This window comes from Myotis myotis, unplaced genomic scaffold (assembly GCF_014108235.1).
Source record: "Myotis myotis isolate mMyoMyo1 unplaced genomic scaffold, mMyoMyo1.p scaffold_m19_p_10, whole genome shotgun sequence".
In the NCBI taxonomy this organism is placed as follows: Eukaryota; Metazoa; Chordata; class Mammalia; order Chiroptera; family Vespertilionidae; genus Myotis; species Myotis myotis.
The window spans coordinates 12,537,597-12,550,361 of record NW_023416314.1 but is presented as its reverse complement, the minus strand read 5'-3'; the positions used below and the strand labels follow the sequence as shown (position 1 = coordinate 12,550,361).

At 37.8% G+C, this 12,765-nt stretch overlaps 1 protein-coding gene across 3 annotated transcripts in view; it reads right to left on the bottom strand.

Annotated features, from left to right (window-relative positions):
* The window catches only part of DDX10 (DEAD-box helicase 10), a 268,004-nt gene that overhangs the window by 189,348 nt on the left and 65,891 nt on the right, over window positions 1-12,765 (bottom strand). Inside the window, exon 14 of one of the 3 annotated variants that reach the window (XM_036324522.1) lies at window positions 11,820-12,297. The exons of the other annotated variants lie outside the window; for them this stretch is intronic. Coding sequence (XP_036180415.1) covers window positions 12,154-12,297 — 144 coding nt within the window. The 3' untranslated portion in view covers window positions 11,820-12,153. Of the gene's footprint in view, window positions 1-11,819; window positions 12,298-12,765 lie in introns of those variants that run through there. 3 annotated transcript variants of the gene reach the window in all.

Below are 12,765 nucleotides of genomic sequence, written 5' to 3'. Positions count from 1 at the left end.
GGACAGCACTCCCGCTGTGGTAGCGCACTGACCACCAGCGGGCAGCTCCTACGTTGAACATCTGCCCCCTGGTGGTCGGTGCACATCATAGAGACCAGTCATTCTGGTTGTTCGGTTGTTTAGGGGTGTGTGTGTGTGTGTGTGTGTGTGTGTATATATATATATCAGATTTATAATTAAACTGCAAAACATATAAATAAAATATCCTTCACTTGCTTCATTATTCACCATGTTCTGCTGAGCTCTTCTATTCTTCCAAAACTGATTGACCAAAACTACTGCCCCCACCCGTCATAACCTTTCCCTCTTTCTCTACTTATCAAATCCAACATAACCTTCAATACTAATCAAGTCTCATCTTCTCCAGAAAGAGCTCCAGTACTCTGGCCCAAAGTTCTAGCACAAATTCAAAACATTTTATTACTACAGATGAATATTGTACATAAATCTTTCTTATATTTTGATCTTATATTATTTCACTTAATGTTTCCATATGAATATCATGTCTCCACAACTATGTAACTTTACTGAGTACTGAGAAATCTGTTTCACATTTGATACAGTAATGTCTGTATTGAGTATTTTAAGAAAATAAAACATTTGATTAACTACAGAGGGAAAATGTGGCAGAGGATAGTTAGGGTCAACAGACATGATCCCAAATATTTAAGCCAACCCATCTAAAGGCTCAGTATTTTTATAACTTCCCCAATGATTTTTAGGTCTTGGCACTATGAATCATTTCAATGAAAATAGGAATAAGTGAGTTCCTAAAGTTGATGTAGGTGTTTTTATAGAAGAAGCTGGTGTTCTAAATAGTCCAGTAGGATGTTTCAACCTAAGAAAACCAGAGACATAAATAGCCTCATTAAATAATCATTCATTTCTTGGCATCTGTTAAGGCTTCACATTTCACACAATGTGCGCAACTCAACACACAGATCCTACTGAAAAAATGCTCCCAAACTGTGATGAAACAATTCTTTCCTTCAACTTCTGACTTGAGAAATTCCTAGAAAACTACATAAAACCATTCAAATTACTGATATTAAGGAAGACACAATTAAGTACAAATGAGCTCTACGTCTGAATTTGAAAAAACTTATGAATCATTTTTCTCCTTTATACTACTAAATATATTTTGGTAAAAACACGTAAACCCAACACAAATGTGAACACATAGACCTGTCCAAAACAATTCATTTCTGGTTTAAAGTAATTAGATAATTTTTATGATCATGTTTCCACATATGTCTCAAAAGAGATACACAGGTACTACATAGTAGTTTTTCAACTATTTCTCCAAGCTTCTTAAATGTGGGAACAACAAAACTCAAGAGGCACTGCACTTATGCAAGAACCTGTGTGGGCACTGTGCCTTTGCCTCTGCTAAAGTTGAAGTTTCAGCTGAAGCACAATGCTGTCAAGAGTTCTGCAAAGTCTTCTGGCAACAATGATTTATATACACACCCTTCATCATAACTCTTCTCAGAACTACACACATTTAGACATAAAACAAGCCACTCAAGAGAAAGAATTAGGATCAAACTGATCTCTACCAGTGAACTCTCTATAAAATTTAGTTTTCCAAAAAAAAATTTTCAACCAACTTTAGAAGGGTAGTCAACTTTTACTTAAATTTTTATTTTTCTAGAGAACACAGAGGACCACATCAAGGCCCCTAGAGATCAAAACAATCAGTATGAGGAGGAAAAGATGATGGATGGGTTAATTCACGTTTAGGAATGACTTCACATAGATATTTATTCTGTATCTAACCACCTTTCATCCAAAACAAGATGCCAACATGTAACTTTACTGAGAAAAGAGTCCTATCTAAGATTAACCCATTCAGCCAACAAATATTTTCTGACCTCTTATGTTCTAGGTACATTTTTCTATCAAATATCTAAGTCTCAAATTGGGGTAAGGAACCTGAATAAACAAAAGATCAACAGATCTGAACTAGAGGTTCTCCTCACTTATTCATTCAGTCATCTCATTCAACAAACAGCTACTGAGAATCTACTCCAATAACAGGCAACCCTGACAGATATAAAGACACAGAATGAATAATACAATTCCCTGCCTCCCTACAGGTATACAGTATAGTAGGGAAAACAAAACTATGACAGTGCAGTGTGCTCAGTGCCAAGACAGGGAGGGGTAAGCACACTCTGGAGCAGCAGTTGCCAACAGGTGGTCCCTGAGGTCCAAAAGGCTGGCAAATGCTGGTTTAGGGAAACCTTTGGCGGCGCGGTCGCCAACCGGTGGTCCGCGAGGTCCGAAAGGTTGCCGACTGCTACTCTGGAGCATCTGTCTTGGTCCCAGAAAACCTAACTACACACTAGTTTAGGGCCTTATCAAACAAAAGCAATGGTTTTCACATGGAAGAACCTGTGTGTCGCTGGAATTCATGTTGGCATTTAAAGTGAAGTAGTTTTTCTACAATCTGATCTGAAAGAAGCTGACCAAAGCGGAAAGATTAATGGAAAGTTGGTTGCTGTACCTGGCATGGGAGAAAATCATCCCTGTTTCCATACACCTTCTATCAATTACTCTTTCAGATTAGCTTTTCAAGCATGTAAAAAAAGAATATAGCCTTAGATGATAGAGACAATATCGCCTTTGGGAGCAGATAACAGATTTGTTCCTGACCAGGTTAATGAAGATAATGTCTCCCTCTGGGTGAAGGTTGGGCAGGTTGGCTAGCAGACCTCTCACAAGACTGGGGGTTTCTTAGCTCTGACACAAACCTACTCTGTGGATGACACAACCTGGGCACACTTTGGCATGGCCCCTGTGGAATTTGAGAGGCAGGGGAACCAGGGCAAACTTGAAGTTCATGTAGCCTGCTGTGCCACGAGTTGCCTAGCAAAGTATATCAAAACATAGCAGGCTAACTTGTTAATCTGCAAGTAGAGTAGAATCTCAGGTTCTAAATAATTATTGAAGCCTAATTTGTTTTTCTCTCTTCAGTAAATGGAGAAGACAAATGAATCTGCAATTTCCACCACAGAACAGGGCTAGTTAATGGGAGGTGAGAAAAGAAAGAGGAGTAACCAATACACCATATCCAATCCTATAACCATAAATCTGGTTGGTGTTAGTAGACAGGCTGGAAACTAGACAGGTAGCCTCAAGGACACTGATAGCATATTGTTGGACAATAAAATACCTCCTCCCTCCTTTTTGTGGAAGAAGAGTGTTAGAAACAGAGTATTATCTCTAAAAACAACCATTAAAAACCAATAATTTGTTCACATTATTAAATAAAATGGCTCAATAGCTTTTAAAACATGTATTACTAAGTGTGTCTGAAGGTGAGTCAATCTAAAACCCTTAACAGGATATAGTAAAAAGAAAACAACATTCATTAAAAGTCAAATTATCAGCTTCATTTTTTAAAAAAAATTAAGTCTCAGAAGATTTGAGTAAAGTGTAAAGATAGAGCACATAACAGGCTTTACCTACTCTTTGATTTGCAAAGTTCTATTTCATGGAAATGTCAGCAAGTAGGAAAAACAGTCCAGATAGATCAAAAGATGCAAGAAAAACAAAACAATGCTGAACCAAACCACAAGAGAGAACATTCATCAGGTTCTTACTGTTTCTGCAGTATACAACTATTTCCCCCATCAAACATTCTGAAATTAGTATGCCTTCCAAAATTAGGTATCACAGCAAGGAAAAAGGAATTCCTGTACTATTGCTTCCTTTGACAAAAACCAGCAGATATGAAAATGAATGCAGGTGGAAGAATTATTCTAACAATGATCACTCAAAAGATGCAATAGGGAGTTTGCCATTTTAATTTAGAAAACAAACTTCGGTAGAAATTGTTATTTGGAGGCATTCTCTATAGTGACTGCCACTAACAGACTGAATCACTTGTTCCACCAATATGAGGGGCGGGAGGAAATAGACAAGCAGGATGGAAAATTGCATCAAGACAGATTATCCCTGAAAATCTGAGCCATACCCTCTATGTGCTCTCAGAAAGTTACAATATGTGATTTCTATCTCGTGCGTACCTAATGGTTAAGATTGTCTTCATATATTCCTAGGACATTCGTAGTGCCCAGTATTCCAAGACACTTGTTTCCAGAGCTTAAAAGTAATGTACTCCAAGAATCACCACTGTGCTGGCTTGATTAGAACTGTAACAAAAGATCACTGTTTTCAACCATTTATTATACCAAATAAAAACTAGCAGATTCTCTGCCCAGTGATATATCAGGACCATCTGCCACCTCTATTCTAACAGCCAGCAGGCATGCTAAAAGAAGAAAAAAAAAAAGAAAACAAACCAAAAACAGCAACAGCCCTCTGGGGGGAAAATGTCCAGAGATTGATGGTCTGCTACCTGCTTAATACAGATAAACTTTATGTCCTTTGAAAAATAAGTAAAAATTTAAATATTAGGTTTATTAAAAGTTTACTGTATGGTTGCTAATCATTTTTTGTTTGTTTAGGAAGAGCTACATTATGTTGCCAGCTCTCAAGGAGATACATCTTACTACACATTTCTTTGAATAGTCAATGTGCCTATCAAAAGCCTATTTACCAATTCTTTCTCTTAATCTTCCTCCCTTCCTTTTCTGAGGGGTACATGCACAATATAAACAAGGACCCAATACCAAAAGGGGTCAAGGAACTCTCACATCGCAACTGTGATCCCATCCATCAAAAATAACCCAAAAGACATGGAAGGGTTAAAAAAGAAACTGCATAATTTTGTAAATGACAAACAAAAATGTTCCATTCATTAAACATCATGCATTACAAACACATTCACACTCAAACATCCCACAACATTGTATTCTTTTAGTCACATAAACAAAAAAGACAGGAAAAATATATACAGAAGGAGGCTTTATGATTAAAGGTAAAAAGAGAAAAATAACCCAACCTAGTGAAAGAAAAAGAAGTCAACAAAAAAAGGCCAAGAAAGCCCTAGGCAGTTTAGTTCAATGGACAGAGTGTCGGTCTGTGGGCCAAAGGGTCCCAGGTTCAATTCCAGTCAAGGGCACACACCGTGGTTGCAGGCTCTTCCCCAGGCTGGGCCCTGGTCAGGGCACCTGCAAGAGGCAACCAATCAATGTGTTTCTCTCACACCCATGTTTCTCTCTGTCTTTCCCTTTTTCTTCCACTCTCTCTAAGAGATCAATGGAAAAATATCCTTGGCTGAGGATTAATAAAACAAAACAAAACAAAAACGTCAAGAGAAGCAAAAAAAAAACAAAGAGGGGTTCATTTCACTTTGTAATCTTTCTTTAGTACTAGAGGCCCAGTGCATGGATTCGTGCACCGGTGGGGTCCCTCGGCCTGGCCTGCGGGGATCAGACGGAAACTGGCAGTCCTACATCCCCCAAGGGATGTAGTAGTGCATGAAGAGGCAGGCCCCACTACGCCTGCTACAGTCCCGGTCCGGATGGGGGAGGGTGCGCAGGGGGAGTGTCCGCGGGAGAGGCTTGTGCAGCCACAGCATCACTCGCCAGCCATGAGCCAGGCATCTGGTGCCCATTGTTCAGCTGAGCGGGGCTTCCGCTGTGGGAGTGCACTGACCACCAGGGGGCAGCTCCTGCGTTGAGCGTCTGCCCCCTGGTGGTCTATCTGGACTGTTTTTCCTGCTTGCTGGCATTTCCATAAAATACGTTTGGACAAATTTAAGAGGATTATAGGGGGACGGGGGGGAGGGAAGCATTAAGAGTTAAATCCAGTGTTACTATGAATACAGTCCTTCCTTTAAAAAGCTTCAGGTAAGTATACATATATTACTACCTAAACTGAAGAATAAAAATTCTGATGATTATTATTTTAGAAACTAACCTGTTCATAAGCAGAGGACCTACCATATTAGCTGAATTCTCTACAGTTATATTTGTTAGAGCTATAAAAATAAACAAGCATTTGTGACTACTTTGAAAAGCTACTTATTTCTGATTATTCCAACAATTAAATTCAAGAACAACTTATATATGACCCTCAAGAATAACCTGTTCCGCTCCAGCAGCGTGGCTCAGTGGACAGAGTGTCAGCCTGTGGACTGAAGGGTTGTGAGTTTGAATCCAGTCAAGGGCACATACCTCGGGCTGCAGGTTTGATCCCCAACTCTGGTGCGGGCATGTGTGGGAGGCAACCAATCAATGTGTCTCTCACATTGATGTTTCTCTCTCTCTCTCTCCATCTCTCCTCCCTCTTCCACTCTCTCTCTAAAAAAATCAATGGAAAAATATCCTTGGGTGAGGATTAACAACAAAAATAATAATAATGGCCCTAACCAGTTTGGCTCAGTGGATAGAGCATCGCCCTGCGGACTGAAAGGTCCCAGGTTTGATTCCGATCAAGGGCATGTACCTTGGTTGCGGGTACATCCCCAGTAGGAGGTGTGCAGAAGGCAGCTGATCGATGTTTCTCTCTCATCGATGTTTCTAACTCTCTATCCCTCTCCCTTCCTCTCTGTAAAAAAATCAATAAAAATAGATTTCAAAATAATAATAATAATGATAATAATAATAATCTGTCCCTATTTCACATTTCTTTTATTACCTCCACTTTATCTTAAAATGAAGATAAACAAACCCTGATAGTTTCTGAAATTTAGACTACAAAGTAGGTCAATAGAAAATTCAGTAGTCAGCAGATGCTTCAAATATTGAGTATATAAAAGTAGAAAATGAAGAAAAACAAGTCAAAATACTTTTATACAAAAATGATCCAGCATATGAAAGAATAAACATCAGGATAAAAACTTTTTGCTTTCCATTGTGAATTTATAGCCTTGGGAAATCATATGCATACAAAACTTAAAAAGGAAAGCAAGAAAATGTGGGTATACAGTGGGCCCTGACTTACGAGTGTCCCGACTAACGAGTTTTTTGAGATACCAGCTGTCTCTCGACCGATTTTTTGCATTGAGTTGACAATTTGAGTTAACAAGCTCGGTCTCGCAACAAATTAAACTCCTAAGTCAAGGCCCCACTGTGTGTGTGTGTGTGTGTGTGTGTGTGTGCGCACACGTGCATGTGTGTTTGTGTATGTACATCTAAGTTTCAAGTCACACAATAATTATTCCTTTTGAATCGGAATGAAGTTTCAATTATAACTAAAAAATTGAGCACAGGATGCAAGAAAAAGAAAAGGCACCTTATGAAGAAAAGAGAACACATATACCATATTTCAACTATTCAACATTTAAGATCATCCCACTGTTGTTCTTCATGGGTCAAAATATTAAGAGTATAGTAATCTTGACTCCTCGGTTTTACTTTAAAGACCTCTCCTTCTGTTTAATTCAACTAAGTATTAAATAAGACCCTTGCACACAAAGGTTATGACAATATCAATAATAATCAGGTATAGAAGAATCAGAAATTAAGATATTCATTATGAAATGCCAAAAAGTAAAATACAAGCAAAATAGATAATTGGAATCCAGATGTTGGTGGAATGAAGAAGTAAAGAAAGGCTTCAAGGGCCCAGCCACTGTGGCTCAGTGGTTGAGCGTCAAATGAACATGGAGGTCACGGTTCAATTCCCAGTCAGGGCACATGCCCGAGTTACAGACTCAATCAGCAGGAGGCAGCCGATCAATGTTTCTCTCTTATTGATGTCTCTCTCTGTCTCTCTCTCTCTTTCTCTCCCCCCTCCTTCCTTCCCTCCCTCTCCCTTCCTCTCTGAAATCAATAAAAAAATATTTTTTTCTAATCTTCAAGGAAAAAATCAAGATCAGCACAGAATTCTTGAAATATAGGTAAGATGTGAAATGCTGGAATGGTGAGCATTCTTTAGGAAAAAATCATTTCAGTGTTAAGTGGAAGCACACACTAGAAAGAACAGGCTGGTAGTGAGATAGAAGGGGCTATCTCAGTGGTTAGCAAACTGCAGCTCGCGAGCCACATGCGGCTCTTTGGCCCCTTGAGTGTGGCTCTTCCACAAAATACCAACTTCTGCGCATGGGCCACGAAGTTTCAATCGCACTGTACGTGCGCAGCAGCACGTGGTATTTTGTGGCCTGATCCCCAGGGAGAGCGGGCCTAAGCCAGCAGGCGGACATCCCGGAGGGGTCCCGGACTGTGAGAGGGTGCAGGCTGGGCTGAGGGACAGCCCCCACCCCCAGTGCACAATTTTCATGCACCAGGCCTCTAGTTAGACTATAGCCCTCCAAATTAATGTCTCTTTCCTTCCACCAGCCCATTTATCATAATTCTTTTTCTTCTAGCTTTTGCCCCAGTAATATTAAAATTTATAAAACAGTTTGTCTCCACCAGGTTACAAGCCCTACTTATACTCAGGAAATACCATCTCTAGACACCATAATAATCTCCTTTTGTGTCCAGACGTCATCATCCCTTTGACCACCCCAACCCTCCCACAGAGCAAGGATGATGGGCCAGGCACAGATACTCACTGGGCCAGAGAGCTCTGGATGCTACCAAGGGGCAAAACTGGGAAAACAAGAACCTCATCCCCCAGGGTAACCTATCCTCCCCCAGCAAATAACTAGTCAGGCAACGAAGATCTCTGATCTTTTCTTCCCTAAAGATAACATCTAGGCCTCAGTTGTATTTCAGCTTCAGGCCCACAAAAGCAGCAAAACCAGACAAGTTTGGTGACACTGTGGCAGACTCGGGACTAGCTTTTACCTCCCAAGTCACTCACAGGACTGCTTTCAAGTCTCCACCAACCAGTCTCTTCGGGAAATCATGCTGCTGCATCCCTCATCCAGCCCACTACTATCAAAGCCCATTCCCCTGTGATCTCAACATCCCCCCTCAACAGGAAGTAAATACAGAAGATATGACCTTCGTCCCTATTCCATAGAACAAAAAGGCTGGAATACTAGGCCTGATCAAATAATTGAATCGATACCTCCTCCCCTGGGAACTGACCTTTAGGCCATTTCACTGTGGACATTCCCTTTCACTGAGACCACACTTTACTTGTTGAGGCCACATTCCATTATCTCTCCCCTCTGAACCTGCATAGAGAATTCTCCGCCCAGAAAAAGCCCACCAAAAGTCCTTTAAAAACCACTGACTCCATCACTGGGTGCTGAAGCCATCTGGGGCTCAGCCACCTGGTGTGTGGAAGATCGAATAAATTCATAATCCCTCACCATTCTGGCCTCATGCGGTCCTCCTTTGGCGACCTAACAATCAGCATCTCAGAAGCCTACTAACTATAACTGTAAACATATTCTTAGTTAGAATTTTACATCATTACTATTAGATGCCTTCATTTACTACCTCAATTACAAAGCTTGGCCTGCACAGGTATATTATTTAGAATCAAATAAAGAACTTATACTCATGTTTGTATAAATTTAACAATACCTTTTGAATCATAATAAATCAATCAGGTAAATTTAACATAGTTTCAAATTATAGGCTTCCAAGAATAATCCTATATATATGAATTCTATATAATTCACAGCAAACAAAACTATCAAATTGAGAGAATAAGAAATTCAGTAATTCACTCATTTATTCATAAAACATTTGTGAAATCTGCAACAGGAGTTAGACATTATACCAGGTCCTGAACACATATTGCTCATTAAGACATTAACTTCAAGGAATTCAGAATCCAGTAGGAAGGCAGACAAACAGCCCTTGACTATGTGACAAGGGGTGTAAAAAAAGTTAAAAGCCAGGGATAGTATACTAATGTTTAAGGGCATTTTAGAAATCAACAGGAAAGAGGCCAATATCATAGCAGCGAAACACATAAGCAATACACATACACAGAAATCATATACCTAAAATAAATACATACATACATACATACATACATAAATAAATTTATTTCAATAATATCCAGCATTGGTATCAATAAATGGGTACTGACATACAAATTTGGAAAGACAGTGATCAATATGACCTCTCTGTAGGGTAGTTTTAACAAAATGTATCAAAACTTTTAAAATGTGTCATGTTCCCAAAGTCATTAAGAGAAAACGACAAGTCAATATCCCTCATGAATATAGAAGCACAGATCCTTAGCAAATTAGCAAATAGAATCCTCCAATAGATAAAGGGAAACACATTATGACTAAGTGAAGTTTACTACAGGAATTTAAGGTTGGTTCAAGGTTAGAAAATCAATGCTTCAACAGAACAACTATATGTTCCCTTTAATAGTTGCAGAAAAAGCATCTGGTAAAATTCATCATCCATTTCTGATAAAAACACTAAAAAAACCAATAGAATGGAACTTTCTCAACTTGATAAAGGCATTTAGAAAAACCTATAGCTAACATCAGATGTAATTAATGATAAAAGCTTGAATATGTTTCCCCTCTCTAAGGTCAGGAACAAGACAACAATGTCCACTCTCACCATTGGTATTCAACATACTATGTAATCAAGTAAGAAAATGAAAAAGAAAGCCCACACATTAGCCTGGCTGGTGTTGCTCATTGGTTGAGTGTTGACTCATTAACCAGGAGATCATAGTTTGATTCCCAATCAGGGCATATGCTAGGATTGCGGGCTCAATCCCCAATAGGGGGCATGCAGGAGGCAGCTGATTAATGATTCTCGTTCATCACTGGTGTTTCTATCTCTCTCTTTCCCTCTCCTTTCCTCTCTCTAAAATCAATAAAAACATACTTTTTAAAAAATCACACAAATTAGAAAGAAAGAAGTGAAACTATCTTTATTCATAAACACCATGACCATCTACAGAGAAAGTCCCAAAAATCGCAAAAGAAAAAGTAAATAAATAAGCCATTAGAACTAATAGGTCAGTTTAGAATGCTTGTTATACAAAACTAAATTATTTTTCTATATACCAGCAACAGAACTAGAAATTGAAAATTTTAAAGTAACATTTATAATATACCATTTAAAACTATGAAACAGTAAGAGATGAATGTAACAAGTGTGCTTACAACTACAAAACAGTGTTTTTCAACCTTTTTCATCTCATGGCACACATAAACTAATTACTAAAATTCTCTGGTACACCAAAAAGTATATTATATTTTTTGCCGATCTGACAAAAAAAAAAAAAAGGTTTAATTTGGATTCATTCACACCAATGACTACTGTGTTGGCTGTTGTCAATTATTTTATTTGACAATCTAAGGGAAAAGAGGTCAGTGCTCCTGACTAAATAGTCAGTTATTGCATGTTTTAAAAATTCTTGCAGCACAATGGTTGAAAATCGCTGCTATAAAACAATGTTAAAAGACAGTAAAGATGACCTATGGAAAGATGTCATATTCATGAATCAGAAAACTCAATATTAAGATGTCAATTCTCCCCAAATAGATTTATAGATTCAATGCAACCTCAATGAAGTTATCATCAGGGTTTTTTATATAAATTAACTAGTTGATTCAAAAGTTATATGGAAATGAAATAATCCAAAAATCTCCAAAACAAATTTTTTAAAAAACATCAAGTTGGAAGGAAGACTCACACTACACAATTTAAAGATGTACTATAAAGTTACAGTACCAAGACAGGTGTTATTGGTGAAAGGATAGCTGTGTAGACAGAATTGAGTCAACAAAGAGACCTATACATAAATAAAAGGTCAAGTAAATGGATGGAAACAGCACAGCATTTAATAAACAGGACTGGTCTAATTGGACATCCTTTTGAAAAAGACAGAACAAAAATCTCAAACCTTACATCACATCATACACAAAAATTAAGCTAAATTAAATCCTTGCCCTAAATTTAAGTAATAAACTATAAAACCTCTAAAAGAACACATAGGAGAAAATTTCTGTGACCTTGAATTAATAAGATTTATCAGATATCACACAAAATATATCAATTATTTTAAAAAGTGATAAACCAGACTTCAAAAAACATCTTTTATTGGTCAAGAACTACTCGAGTCAGAATACCTAGATTCAAATTCCAACTTTGCCAGTAACAAATTGCATACCTATTTTATTGTCTGTGTGTCTGTTTTTTCCCCCTTATCTGTATGAGAGAGTACCTACCTCATAGGGTTAGTAAAAAAAAAAAAAAATTCCCAATATAATTTAGTACTCAATAAGTATGATTGCTACCTTTCTAAAATTTTTATTTAGTTACTTTGAACTCATGGTTCAAAATTTAATGTTTCTTACTGTGGGTCTTAGAATTTTATTAAGCTTTATATAAATAAGAGTGCAATTTCATTTTTCATTCAATTCTCTTTAAAGAAATTATCAAGAATAAAAGGCATATAAACAGGAAGGGAAATAGGGAACAAGGGAGAAACACATTTACTGTGCACACGCAAGTACTCCAGAAAACAGGTGCTATCTCTTTTATTCCTCCTAGCAGGTACCTACAGAGAAACAAGGAATCTACATGAAACTTTCAATAAACCTTCATAAATGGCCTTTAAAAAGAAGTGCTACTTTTCTATTTAAGATGCTGGATAGATGCCCAAATGCAAATGTCTCATTAAAAGTAAAATTCATGTTTAGAGAGATTAAACTGTTGTAAGGAACATTTTAATTATTTAAATCAGTAGTATGTTAGGAATCACAATGAAATATCTTCACACTATAAACCATGAAACCCCATCACCTTTCTTAATGTTATAATCATGACACTGGCTACTTTAAAAACACGCATCAGAACACCAGTAACTAAGATGATTAAGATTTCCTCAAGTCACAAAAAAGTGAGAATTCTTTGGTACATATCTCTAAATATGGAGAAAGAGGGAGAGTTCACTGCAAAAAAAAATCATTCTACAAATCCTTCTTAGTTCTTGCTGTCCCATAGTTGCCCAAAGGCAACAAAGCAA